This window comes from Hyperolius riggenbachi, chromosome 8, assembly GCF_040937935.1.
Source record: "Hyperolius riggenbachi isolate aHypRig1 chromosome 8, aHypRig1.pri, whole genome shotgun sequence".
In the NCBI taxonomy this organism is placed as follows: domain Eukaryota; kingdom Metazoa; phylum Chordata; class Amphibia; order Anura; family Hyperoliidae; genus Hyperolius; species Hyperolius riggenbachi.
In genome coordinates, this window is record NC_090653.1 from 262191772 (window position 1) to 262206764 (window position 14993).

General features: G+C 44.1%; 1 protein-coding gene across 2 annotated transcripts in view; it reads left to right on the top strand.

Moving 5' to 3' along the window:
* LOC137528546 (ectonucleoside triphosphate diphosphohydrolase 8-like) overlaps positions 1–14993 on the top strand; it is a 139147-nt gene that overhangs the window by 38470 nt on the left and 85684 nt on the right. For both annotated transcript variants that reach the window (XM_068249879.1, XM_068249878.1), the window contains exon 3: positions 5745–5877. In XM_068249879.1, the coding sequence (XP_068105980.1) occupies positions 5749–5877 (129 nt within the window). In that variant the 5' untranslated portion in view covers positions 5745–5748. The remainder of the gene's footprint in view (positions 1–5744; positions 5878–14993) is intronic.

The window sequence follows — 14993 nt, forward strand, 5'->3', positions numbered from 1 at the left end:
CTCACTTGTTCTCCTGAGTATATCGGTTATTGGGCGCTGTTTTGAGAATAAGTTATAGTTTTTTTTATCATTTTGAGAAAATGATAACGTTATAGTTGTTGAAACTTTTATCATTTTGAAAATTAGAAAGTTATATTTTATGATTTTTTTTTTCTCTTGTATTTTTTTTTCTTTTGTATTTACAAATGTTTTGTTTTACAAAATTATTGTTTTGAAATGTATCGTTTTGAACATTATATTGGGGTAGGGGGGGGGGGTAGGGTTAGGCTTTAACAAGGGGGGGTTTAAGGTCAGGCATCGGAGGAGGAAGGGTTCTGTGTGAGAGTGTAGGGTTAGGTTTAATTATAGTAAAATATCAGTAACATTTACCAATGTTTTACTATCGTCATTACCACTGTGAATTGTTTTCCCTTTTTGGTGTATTTATCTTTTAGACTTATATCAGCTTCACCCAGTGCCCATTTTCCCTTGCGCTTCTATTTCATGCAAACGTTTCAGAGGCCCTGTTTTCATAATTCAAATGGCAAACCAGGGAGGCAGGGCTGAGATATTTACAGTTAAATAATGAATGAGACAGTTAATAAGAAGAAGAAGAAAAAGAAGGAATTGATTTAAATTTAGAAAAAGGAAAGGAGGATGCATTTGCTCTAGGTTTATGTTTCGGGTTACATCAAGAATAGAAAATCATTACCGTCAACGGTCAATGGTAACGCCATCGATAAACAGTTGTCTGATGGACACAGTACAAGGCCAGTTCTAGTGACAATGGGGCAGGGGGAAAACTAACTTTGGGGCCCCTGACACTCTTCTCCCACAACTATTTCTGTCCCCAGGCCCCTGCAGAGTTTTTGTCGGCAAATCTAAAGTTGAGGCGAGACTTGGGGGGGGGGGGGGGGGTAGCAGCGTTTAGGCAATTGCCCAGTTTGCCCCTATGGAAGTGCCTGGCTTTGGACAGAATGCTGATGGGAGGGGAAGCATGAAGACTATTTTGACAGTACGCTCACACAGGAGAGGCTATGCTGAGTTATTTAATGGCAAGTTCTGTGGTCCAGCAGCAGGGGGAAGGGTAAAGGCGCCAGGACCTGGCTATACATTTCTCTGTGTACAGAGCGGCCTCCCAGCCATCTGCCTTCCTCCTGGAAGACACCCTCCGTTCAATACAACAGCCGGTTTTACAGCCGCAAATAATTCACTGGCACTAGCTAAATAAAGGATAGGCTATTTATTGACTTTCTAATTTTATCCCTGTGCAATTACAGGTAGATTTCCTAATTGCTCCTCTGTAAACGTTCTCCTAGGCCTGGAATTTAAAGTGTCAGTGTCATTATATTTAAAGTGTGGTTAAATGTCTTATATTGGGAATGTAATTTAAAATTCAATATAATTACATTATATGTTTTAGACTCATTATAAAGGACACAGGAAGCGAGAGGGAAATGGAGGCTGCCATATTAGTTTCCTTTTAAATGAAACCAGTCGCCTGGCTGTCCTGCTGCTGACTGCTGATCCTCTGCCTCCAAAACTTTTAGCCACAGACCCTGAACAAGCATGCAGCAGATCAGGTGCTGTGACTGAAGTCTGATTGGATTTGCTGCATGCTTGTTTCAGGTGTGGGATTCAGACACTACTGATGCATGGAAGATCAGCAGGACTGCCAGGAAACTGGTATGGTTTGAAAGGAGGAAAAAAAAAAATTATATATATATATATATATATATATATATATATATATATATCAGCCTCCATATCACTTCAGGTGTCCTTTAAAGGACTACTGTAGTGGAGTGGGGGAAAAAAGACTTCTAATGGTCCCCCGCAGACGTCCTGGGCCTGCGCAATACACTCCTGGTGACATCAGTAGGAGCGAGGACACGGCAACACAGGCGCAGTGGTTTTCTGACTTTAAAGTCGCAAATTCCGAAACTAAACCGTAGCCAGGGACTGGAGCATCGGTGAGTGGCTGAGCGGGCACAGGTTGTCTGCGGGGGACCATTAGAAGCCCCGGGTAAGTTCAACTCTTTTTCCCCGACCCCTATAGTACTAGTTTAAGTACCTTAAAACAGAACTGAAGATTAAAAAAAAAGAGTTTCACTTACCTGGGGCTTCTGCCAGCCCCCTGCAGCCGCCCTGTGCCCGCGCCGTTTCCAAACGATCCTCCGGTCCCCCGCTACGGCTCACTTTTGTTCACGCTGACTTATAACTCCACTGCCCACTGCCCCTGCGTGGCCCTGGCTGCATCCTCATATGTGCTCCCATGGCCAGGAGCATCCTGCACAGGCGCAGTACAAAAAAAATCTCCGCCTGTGCAGTACGTGAACAAGGGCGCACACGGCCAGGGCCGCGCAGGCGCAGTGCACAGCGACAGCCAGAAGTGAAAGTAAGCCGGCAGGAGAACGTAGGATCATTTGGTAACTTCGTGGGCACAGGGCGGCTGCAGAAGCCCCAGGTAAGTAAAACAATTTTTTTTTTTCTTTTAAATCTTCAGTTCTGCTTTAAACTAGGCCCAAAGAAGGTAATAAGACTTGAAATAAGCATGATGACACATCGTAAAAGGACTTAGAACCGCCATAATATTTAACATTCATCTGTACTAAATGTCGTCACATCAGAAAATGCCCATTTTCTATTCTGAAAAAAAATATTGTTCTCTCTTTCATAGTTTTAAGATATTAAAGAGGAACTCCAGTAAAAATAATGTAATAAAAAAGTGCTTAATTTTTACAATAATTATGTATAAATGATTTAGTCAGTGTTTGCCCATTGTAAAATCTTTCCTCTCCCTGATTTACATTCTGACATTTATCACATGGTGACATTTTTACTGCTGGCAGGTGATGTCAGTGGAAGGAGATGCTGCTTGCTTTGTTGGCAGTTGGAAACAGCTGTAATTTCCCACAATGCAACAAGGCTCCCACAGTGTGATGTCAGAACCATGGTCCTGACATCACAGTGTGGGCGGGGTTTCAATACAATATCAGCCATACAGAGCCCCCTGGTGATCCGTTTGAGAAAAGGAATAGATTTCTCATGTGAAGGGGGTATCAGCTACTGATTGGGATGAAGTTCAATTCTTGGTTACGGTTTCTCTTTAAAGTGTTTATAAAGGTGAAAAGTTCACGCAGCAATCAGGGGCGTAACTAGACAGGACTAGCCCCTGCGATGACAGGGGGGCCATAGCTGTGGGGGGCCCCCAACTACTAACCTTCACTTCCTCCCATACACGGCACTATACTTCACATCAGGTGATTTTGAGGCTACACTTGTTATGGGTGTGAAGATCATGGTGGCAACACGTTCTATATGACCCTTGTGAGATGGGCCACAAGGCTCTGAAGGGCATTAAGGGGAGGCAAGGGAAGGGGTGGGAACATTAGGGGGCCCCCTCAAAGTTTCGCTAGGGGCCCCGTGAATAGTAGCTACTGATACGCCGCTGCCAGCCACGCACTGTGATGTGTGTGAGTTTGCAGCATAGACGGGCATAAGTCTAGCACTAACCAATTTTTATTTCTGCTGATTGTGGGGTGAGGGAGGCAGCTTGACTCAGCTGAGACTTACCTGTCCCTTCTCAGAGAAATAGGTATCTTAGGGATCTCTGTTGGTTGCACTCCGGGGTTCTTAAACAGAACCTGAAGTGGGAGGTATATGGAAGCTGCCAATGTTTCCTTTTAAACAATACCAGTTGCCTTGCAGCCTTGCTGGTCTTTCTGGCTGCTGTAGTGTCTGAATCACATAACTAAAACAAGCATGCCGCTAATCTTGTCAGATTTGAGTCAGTAACATGTGATCTGCATGCTTGTTTAGGGTCTATGGCTATTGGCTAAAAGTGTTAGAGGCAGAGGATCAGCAGGGCTGCTAGGCAACTGGTGTTGTTTAAAAGGAAATAAACATGGCAGCTTCCATGTACCTCTCACCTCAGGTTCCCGTTAATAAGATAACCATATAGAAAACCAAAATGGAAAATCTCATCAAGCGTGATGATTCAGATAACAAGATAGCTTCTATATGTGTCATCACTCAGCACCTCACCTGTGGCACTGGCGGGGTCCCACAGTGAGTAGATGGTTTTCAGTAGACGTAGCAAATCTGATATGGTGACCAAGGATTTTGCAATATACATGCATTCATAAAGCAATACATAATAATAATGTATATTGGAATATTTGCAGGGCTGGACAATAAATGAGATATATACAATGTACACAAGGGGTGACACAGAGAGGTAGCACCTGGTTATACAACATAGCACAAGGTTATACACACATACAGGGTATAAGATGCATGATCATGTGACTAGTGATGCTCAAATCCGAACTTTGGGTGAATCCGGATAGTTGCTATCTGAATATCTCCCAGTAAACCTGTGCGGAGTGGGGGGGTCAATCTTACATATCTGACATCTTCTTCGGTCCGTCCCTCGGCGCCTCCCACTAAGCGCTCCGTGCGCATCACGTGACTACAAACACTTCCTCCTTCAACACGGAAGGAGAAAGTGTTTGTAATCACGTGACCGCCGCTTGGACAGTATCGTGGGAGGCGCCGAGGGACGGACCGAAGAAGACGTCAGATAGGTAAGCTTGACCCCCCCCCCCTCACCACCCACCCCGCACAGGTATCTGGGTGAAATCCGGATAGAACTATCCGGATTCACCCAAAGTTCGGATTTGAGCATCACTGCATGTGACAGAGACCCAGCAAATCAAGTCCGAGTAAGTCCACGAGAAGGGTGTCATAGCTGGGGTTGCAAGATGAAGAAGGACACACTAAGAGGAGGAAGACCCTGCCAAGGGCTTACAATCTAAAGGGGAGTGGGAGGGACAAATAAGGTAGGGCTGCGAAAATGGTGCTTAGCTGAAAGAGTTAAAGTGTGGTAGATGTGGGGGTAAGCCATTTTAAAGAGGTGTCTTTTGAGAGCTTGTGTGTAGGTTTTGAAGGAAGGGGCGAGTCTGAGGGGGGGGGGGGGGGGGGAGGGAATTCCATAGGGTGGCGGCGGCTCTTGAGAAGTCCTCTAGGCATGCATGGGAGTGAGAAATGCACCAGTTTGATCTATTTGCTGAGAAACAATTATACATCAGACTTATACGGAGGCTACATTCTACTAATTTTTATGGTGGTTTAATGGTTAACCTCTGAGGAAGTGAAAGAAGTCACGAAACGTACTTCAGACATGGTCATCTAGGTGGGAACAGGCCTTACTAGATGCAGCCTGAATCATCTATTGCATATTTTGCAGGAAATTTGTATTTTGTAGGTTGAATGTCTGATGCTGTTTTGAGCAAGCATTTGTAAAGTGTAATTAACCCTTTAGCAGTCAGTTTATTTAGAGGCTTGCAAGTGCTCCAGGCCAATTTGTTTTAGCACATATTTTTTTATTACTTAATTGTTGTGTCCCTGCTTCTAATTAGTACTGCTGTAATGTGTATTTATGGGCACTTGTCACTAGGGGGCAGTGTGAGACAATAACAGCGGACTTCTGCTTTCAGTTTCTAGATTTACTGCTCAGTAGAGAGAGAGATCAAAGCATTCCAAGAATTTACAGCAAAACAGTTTTTGCCGGCTGAAGTCAAAAGCCCTGTGCTCAAACGAGTTAATGGATGAATTAAAGCAATATTTTAGAAATTTGGCAGGAAGTTTTTATTGATAACGTTTGTGTGTTTGTAACTATCAAAGTCTGCTACATTTGAAGCTGAAATGCAGAATAATAAGATGTATAATGCTAAGCACTGCTTGTGTCATTCCTCTCCTAGATCAATGCAGTGTAGGAACCGGAAGGGGCTGGCCGTAGGATGCTTGATTGGAATCGCTATCGTGTCTGGGGCGATCGCCCTCATTCTCAGTCTGGTGGGGATCAGAGATGTCCTACAGCCATCACCTAATAAGGTAAGGAGAGCCCTTAAAGCAGGAGGATCAGCCATACTATGCCAGGGAAAAAACACGTATGAGTACATCAATACTTGATCTACTTACATAACACATGAATTGTGCTGTCCACGTTTTGGTTTCAGTAAATTTTATATAGTAAATGAAGAGAATTCTGTTCCTGGTCGGAAACGTGTTTTCCCCACAGTTTGAGGCTAAATACTGATGTAATTTCTTCCCTTAACTGTTTTTTCTTTTCTTCTACAATCGCAGAGTCATCTCAGCCTTGCTTGTAAACACAAGTGAGCAGAGGATCATGTTTCAGCTAGGCAGCTAGGCAGGGAAATAAATGGAAGAGGAGGAATATATTATAGATAAAAAGAACCCCCAGCATGCAACTGAATGACAATGACTATTAAAGGGCCAGTGCTCCTAAGGTATGTGATAACTCCAAACCATAACAGCAGAAAAGGTTTTGAACGTTTTGAATAGAGGATTAGCATTTTTATCACTTAATACACTCAGACCAGTTGCTGTTGAAATTTGATTTTTATGGTGACAATCCCTCTATAAAAAGGCCCTGTAGTGACATATTCTGTAGTAGAATGCAGTAAATTATTCAGGATACCCACTTTTACAGTCATTATCTTGAATTCAGCATCAGAACGACTTCCTATATCTACAGTATATATTGCTTTATATTGACTGTAACCCCGGCCTCCCAGTGATGTTTAGCCTAGGCTGATTAGCTATATGGAATTCTCCTCCCAGAGCATTCTGGGAGACCATATATATATATATTTTGTACTGGCTTCAGAACCCTTAGTAACCAAACATTCGGCAGAGATCATCTTCCAGTAGTAAAACTGGAAATCAGCCATTTACAATGGGCAAACACTGGCTAAATGATTTATAAATGAATGTTGTAAAAAAATATATATAAATTACATTATTTCACTACAAATATCCACAATGGGGTATGATCATGAACTGCCAGGAAGCAACTAACTGCCCAATAGTTGCATACTAAGGGCTGGTGCACACCAGAGCGGTTCAGGAGCGTTTTTAAAAACGCTAGCGGTTTGAAAACCGCTTGGGTAATGTATTACAATGGGCTGGTGCACACCAGAGCGGCTCGTTTCTTCCACAAACGCAAACTCGGGGGCTGCAGCATTTTTTAGATTTCTGAGGCGTTTCTGCCTCAATGTTAAAGTATAGGAAAGTGGAAAACCGCTCTGAAAAAACGGTAGATCAGAGCGGTTTTCCAGGCGTTTTTGTTACAGAAGCTGTTACACAAAAACACTCCAAAAAACGCTAGGCATGTTTAGAAAACCTCTTTTGGCGATAAATGCCAGCGTTTTGCGGGAGTGATTGCTCCGCGGAAAAAAATCACTGGACAGTGCAGCGATTTCTCCGTGATCGCGTTTAGCGCTTCTATAGCACTGAAACGCGATCACTGGGAAATCGCCTGAAAATAGGTGCAGGGTACGCGTTTGCCTTTAGCGATTTTGGGCAATTTGCAGCGATTAGCGCAAATCGCCCAAGTAAAAATGGGCCCATAGTGTTATTACACTAGCACTTTTAAAAGCGCTAGCGTTTGAGCGTTTTGCCGAAATCGCCGGCAAAATTCTCAAGTGTGAATGGGGCTTATACATGCCTAGACTCCCTCTGAAAATCTGCTTCAAAAACCTTGAGTGTTTTGCGGATCTCCTAGAGGCTTTTGGTGTGCGCTGGCCCTAATAGATTATTTCATTAAACAGAACTCGGCAATAAAGTGGGCATTAGACTTGCATGGCCCTTGCAGCAGAGAGGCGGCAGAGAAGCGCACGGTGGTGCCACGCAGTCACAAGTGTGCAAGGGGTCCGAGTACCCCCTGAAGCGAAAAAAAAGTGTGAGCTGAGCCCACTGCGGACTAGATGACCTACTGCCAACAATGATGCACAAAATGTAACAAGATAGATAAAAAATATGAAACTTACAAGACTTTAACTACTTAAGGACCACAGTGATTAAAATGTACGCCCTTTTTTGGTGGTCACGTGGCTGGCCGGGCGTAGATTTCAATCACCACCGCAGCGCGCATCTGCTGTTTTCGTCGCTCCCCGCCGATCTCGTTGCCGAATCCCCGCCGTGTCCCATCGCAGCTCACTAGCTCTGCCTGTCTCTATGACGGCAGATCCCTGTGAGCCGGTCAGGAGCCGATTTCATTGGCTCCTGGCCCTGTCTATCAATGTAAGCAACTCCCATAGGTTTACATTGATGGACACGGTCAGGAGCCAATGAAAGCGGCTCACATGACTCTGCCGTCATAGAGATTGCAGAGTGGATGTCCTGAGGATCCCGGCGTGCGGCGGTTGCGGTGGGAATGTGTTGCGATTTATCGGGATTCTGTCGTTATTGTACCAGCAGTCTCTGGTTCTTAAGGGGGCAGAGACCACTGGTACTTAAGTGGTTAAAGAGGAACTTTAATCAAGGATTGAAGTTCATCCCAATCAGTAGCGGACCATGAGAAATCTTTTCCTTTTCACAAATCATCAGGGAGCACTGTACGCTGATATTGAGGTGAAACCCCTCCCACAGTGTGATGTCATGACCATGGTCCTGACTCGAGATGATCAGAAATATGCATACATTTGCATTAAAAGTTTTGCATAATTTCAGATGAATTTGCATCTCATTGATCATCCCTCGTCCCGACAGTTTGCTGTCTGTGAGCCTTAGTGCATTGTGGGAAATAATGGCCGTTTCTAACTGCAGCATCTCCCTCTGCGCATAGAACTCTCAGTAACAAACATTCCATACAAATCACCTGGCAGAACTAAAGATGCCACCACCAGAGATAATGCTCAGAATGCAAATCAGGGAGAGGAAAGATTTTACAATAAGCAAACAATGACTAAATATAAATAATCTATAAATAAATGCAGCAAAAAATAAGCAATTTAGTTTATTATGTTATTTCAACAACAGTTCGCTTTAACCGCTTGAGGACCATAAGCTTAACCCCCCCCTCCCCAGTGACCAGGTGATTTTTTACAATTCAGTGCTCTGCAGCTTTAAAAGCTCGCTGCAGAGCCATACAACTTAGCACTAGGGCTTCTCAAATCCGGATCCAGGAGACATCCAGATAGTTCTGTCCGGATATCTCCCAGTTACCTGTGCGGGGTGGGTGGCGGGGGGTCAATCTTACCTGTCTGACATCTGCTTCGGCATCTCCCAGGATGCGGTTCAAGTGGCGGTCACGTGACTACAAACACTTCCTCCTTCCGGGTTGGAGGAGGAAGTGTTTGTAGTCACGTGACGGGCTTGCAGCGCATCGTGACAGGCGCCAGGGACAGACGAAGAAGACGTCAGACAGGTAAGATTGACCCACCCCCCCGCAGAGGTAACTGGGTGAAATACGGATAGCAACTATCCGGGTGTCCCCCAGATCCGGATTTGAGCAGTCCTACTTGGCACACAAATGAATTCCCCCCCCTTTTTTGCCACCAACAGAGCTTTCTGTTGGTGGCATCTGATTTCTACAGCGATTGCTACACAATCTGTGGCAAAACGCTTACACTTTTTAAAATTGCTACCCAAATTACCAGAAAATGCCCATGAAATCGCTTGCAAAACGCTAGCGATTGCGATTAGCAATAGCGATTTGTAGTGGGTTCCAGGCCTCACATGTGCTTCTGCAGAACGGACCCTGTAACCAGTGGTGGGCCGAAATTTCGCACATGTGAAATTTTGCATCGAAATTTGCATTCACACATTGTAATCAGAAATTCAGGGAAAATCGTAATTAATTTCATATGTAATAGTAATATTTCATAATTCCGCGTAATTTTTCGCGTAATTTTCACACAATTTCACGAAATTTAGCGGTTAATAGCAAAGCTACCATACATGCTATTGCTATCAAAATTACTATGTATGTTAAGGAGAATAGTGGGTACAAGACAAAAAAAAAAAAAAAAAATTCAAAAAGACCTCATAGTTTGAGAAAATAGATTTTAAATATCCAAAGAAAAATGGTTTTAACCACTTCACCACTGAGGGGTTTTACCCCCTGAGCACCAGAGCAATTTTCACCTTTCAGCGCCCCTTCCATTCATTCATCTATAACTTTATTATTACTTATCGCAATGAAATGAACTATATCTTGTTTTTTTTCGCCACCAATTAGGCTTTCTTTAGGTGAGACATTATGCCAAGAATAATGTGTTTTAATGGGAAGATAGGAAAAAAATGTGGGAAAAAATTATTATTTTTCAGTTTTCGGCCATTATAGTTTTTAAATAATGCATGCTACTGTAATTAAAATCCATGAAATGTATTTGCCCATTTGTCCCAGTTATAAAACCGTTTAAATTATGTCCCTATCACAATGTTTGGCGCCAATATTTTATTTGGAAATAAAGGTGCATTTTTTTCAGTTTTGTGTCCATCCCTAATTACAAGCCCATAGTTTATACAGTGTTGTACCCTCTTGACATAAATATTTAAAAAGTTCAGTCCCTAAGGTAACTATTTATGTTTTTTTTTTTTTTTTTTTATTTATTTTTTTTTAATTACAAAAAAAATAAAAAAAAAAATTGGGGAGTGTGGGAGGTAATGAGTTAATTTATTGTGTAAAACTAATGTATTTGTATATGTAAAATGCTTTAGGGTGTAGTTTTACTATTTGGCCACAAGATGGCCACAGTGAGTTGGTGTTCATGCGACCTGTAAGCGTCCGGAAGGACGCTTACAGGAAGCACTACGAGGATGGAGGGGCTTAGATCAACGAACTGGAATGGATTTTCCTGTTCATTGATCTCCGGGCGAGCGGGCGGCGGCGTGCACGAGCATCGGGAGCGCGGACAGCGGTGGTAGCATGGGAGGTACGGATTTCTCCGTCCCTTGGTTTTTTAGGGGGGGGGGGAGGGGAAGGGACGGAGAAATTCGTACCGCAGGGGGTAAAGTGGTCAAAACTGTCACTTGTTAGTTTAAAAACCATTTTTCTTTTCATTTTTAAGATCGATTTTCTCAAAACCTACAACGTTTTTTGGGAAAATTCTTTTTATGACTTGTACTCACTCTTCTCCTTAACATATGTAGCAATTTTGGTGTCACTACCATGTATGGGGATTTGCTATTCACTGCCAGAGTCGGCACGAAATTACGTGAAAATTACGCACAATTTTAGGTGAAATTACGAATCACTATACGAAATCAAATGAATTTACAAATCGTAATTAGGTATAAGCATAAGTCCGAAAATATATGCAAAATTCAGCGTAATCGTAATTAGCTGATTACAATCATCGCTGCCTGTAACCGAACAGGGTCTTAAAACAGACAATTAAGGGATTCTGCAGCACCACGTAGGTAAGGTAAGTATAGCTTTTTATTGAAGTTAACCACTTGAGGATCAGAGGTTTATAACCCCCTAGTGACCAGGCCATTTTTTACAATTCCGCACATCACAACTTTAATGGTTTATTGCTCGGTCATACAACTTACCACCCAAATGAATGTTACCTCCTTTTCATCTCAATAATAGAGCTTTCTTTTGGTGGTTTCTGATTGCTGCTACTTTTTTTTATTTTTTTTTGGTATTAAAGGGGACCTACAGTTTTATTTTTTTTTTTTTTTTATCTCCCCCTCCCAAATTGGCCCTACACTACAATACATATATATGGCTATGGCAGGGATTAGAGTGTGAGCTCCTCAGAGGGACAGTTAGTGACAAGAAAATATACTCTGTACAGCGCTGCACAAGATGTCAGCTGGAGCTGGCTTTTTACAATGACGGGAGCTTGCGATCGTGTGAGCGCAAGCTCCTATCAAATCTCGCTCCTCACGAGATGACGCCATATGGCATTGTGGAGGAACAACAAAGCCACTCTGCCGCCGCTGATCGGCAGTAGGTATTCGTCAAGTAGTTAAAACAGAGAAGTGGGCATGAGCAGCAACAGACACTGTTTCGGACTAGAGGTCCTCTTTGAAGATGTGTTGGCTCTCTGACATACACGGTCAACACCACTGTTTGAATACTCTCTGTAATACAATACAAGCAGGCACCACCAATCAGAAAGCAGCAGGCGTGAAGAGGACCTGATGAGGAACTACATAGGCAACGGTTAGCAAATAGTTCCACCCCATAAAATTTAAAAAACTGAACTTACCACTGAATTCAGCGGCTCAACAAAGCGGACCCACTCTGTAAATAGTAAAGTATACAAGTGAAGACTGTAATCCAGCAGCACAAAAGTTACAAAAAGCAATTTCCCATCTACTTTACCTGAAAGTCTGAACTCAGTGACTCATGCTGCCAGTTCACATTTCTGGCCACTGAAGGAGCTGTAAGGAGTGTGAAAATGCCAAAGTGACAGAGCGCTATGAGTGAGCTGGCAGATAGTGTTGGTGTTTGAATTTGGCACTACGTGGTTCGGGAGTTAAAATGCACCCTGTCCTGCGAATGTGCGTGTTCTGAATCTGAAACACATTTTGCTGAATTTTAACAACCACACTACTGCCAGCTTAAAGTGTTTCAATATGGCCCCGTTCACAATGCATCAGTTGCGTTGCAGAATAATTCTGCATGTCAACTCACTGCCCATACAATTCTATGGGGTTGTTCACAGTAACGGATGTTATTCTCAGTGCCACTTTCATGAAGCAAAGTTAAACACTTGCATCAGGCGCAGTGATTACAGGGGCAGCATGTTTGTACTGTGTGTTTACACTTACAGCATGCAGAGCAACAAGTTGAAGAGGTCATCATTGGGGAAAAGCAGCTTGTTGTGCTGTGTGAGGAGTCTGACAGTGAGTGAGGAGGGGGGAGGCAGGAGAGCAGAAGTGTTTCATTTGCCTTGCACAGCAGAAAGGAGGAGGTGGCACCGCGGTCCTGACTTAGGAGGAATGGAAGACAGTTGACTGGCTGAGGGTGAGCAGTTTGTTTGTCACAGACTCACAGCCAGCCAGTGTGTTATTGTGTATATGTCATGTCTCAAGTTATTCCATATGCTTTCTTGCTGACTGGGAACCTTAAATGAAGCAGAATAAATTGTTGGGTGCCGTGCGATCATTCCAAACTGGGAAGGGGAGGGGGGATGCATCTTTACAAAGTGAAGAAAGTATCTGGTCACTATGCGCCGTTCTATGCGCATCCTTTTGCGCACTTTTCCGTACATTACGGTATGGATGAGCTTGGCAGCGGTACGTCTGGCGGCTCACGCTGACATCTGAGGCCAGGGTTGCTAAGTTACAAGGACATTTTCCATACTTCCTTATGGACGGGCGGAAGTCATTGGTTTACATGACAACTGGGGGCGTGGCTGGCAGATGTAGGCGGAAGTGCCGCCGTGACAGGGGGTATGTAACCCACACCGATGCAGCCCGCTCCCAACTCTCCCCATTGCGGTGAACAAGCGCCAGGGGCGCAAAACGGACGTCCGCAGGGGGACTCTGACCTGGCGTCCACTTGATCCGCTGTAGCCTTCACCAGCACTGATGACTGTAAGTGTTTTAATCTTGTTGCTAATAAAGTTCTCTAATCGCAGTGCCAGCCTCTCCTCTCCTCCTGTGTTACATTAAGTTAAGCCTGTCTTTTGTCTTAATTTGTTTTTAACATTAATACAGAGTAAGAGCTCCAGTGGCGCAATCGGTTAGCGCGCGGTACTTATACAACATTAATACAGAGTTTATGGTGAGTATACAGTGTGAGGTATAGTACTGTTCTTTAGCTAGGCCTAATTATAACATTGACTCTCAAGCAACCAGAAACTACACTTGCATAGCGCTCAACTGTCCCTCTCTGGGAGCCCTGTCCCTCTGTCCTCCTAATTTGTCCCTCTTTCAGGGCTTTGTCCCTCTTTCTATGTAAATATATATATATTCTCTACTGAAAAATGTGTTTGACTCTAAACTTTAGTCCCATCCTTTAAATTGATATATTACTAATTTGTAAAATGTTGAAGGCAAATGAACCAGGATAGAAAGGATGAATGTGGTTTGAATTATAAAACTAAATATTTTCCTTATGAAATCTTTATGGTAGGCATGGCTAGGGGTGTGACGGGGGTGTGATCAGGGGTGTGGCAGGGGGCGTGGCTTAAGTGTCCCTCTTTCTCCTCTCAAAAAGTTGGGAGGTATGCACTTGTCCGGCATCAGCCGATCCCCATTGGCACCAGATACTGAGGGTTTTATGGTATAACCTCTACAATGTGTATACTAGGGATGAGTGTGTGAGCTCATCAGATTGCCATGAAGATTCCCCATGTTGCCAGTTTTTGGTGAGAATGAGCTTGTGACACAAAGAGGGCGGTACATGCTAGAATGTAAGTTTGCTTGCTGGATCACTTCATCCCAGCATGCATAGCCTGCTCCAGCAGCCAATTACTCTAGATCCTATCAGAGGCCTTCATAACACTATACTTTATATGTGGAACTAATGTCTGCTAAAGAGTTTTAGTTTTTGCCTGGCAACTAGCTACAGGGATGAAACCGCAGACTCTGTGGGCGGGGCAGCTACTACTACATGCCTTAGCGTTCTCATGCTGTTCAAGAAGTGCTTTCAGCTCGGCTATAGAGAACTCTGGTACTGTATTCAGCCTGAGGAAGTGGGCTGAGGCCCACGAAACACGTTGCCAAGTGCATTATAAAGTTCTTTGTCATTATCTGCTTTTGTCGTCATTGAGGAAAGCCACCTTACCCACCTTAGCCACCAGTATTATCATCATCTGGGCGCCTCTTATCCCCCATGCTGTTCAGGCTGCAAGGGGGCGGAGCATAGACTGGACTCTCTAATCCTGACAAGCCTAAACTCTGTACTTCAGAAAGTGTTTAAAGAGACTCTGAAGCGAGAATAAATCTCGCTTCAGAGCTCAAAGTTAGCAGGGGCACGTGTGCCCCTGCTAAACCGCCCCTATCGCGCTGCTAAACGGGGGTCCCTTCACCCCCAAACCCACCACTGCGACACTTGGTTGCAGACTAACCGCCGCAGCCCTGCCTCCAGTCGCGTCTATAAGCGGCGCATCGCCGCCTCTCCCCCGCCCCTATCAGTGAAGGAAGACTGAGAGGGTCGGGGGAGAGGCGGAGATACGCGCTGACAGACGGAAGGGCTGCGGCGGTTAGCCCTGCCCCAACCAGGAAGCGCTCCCCCGCTT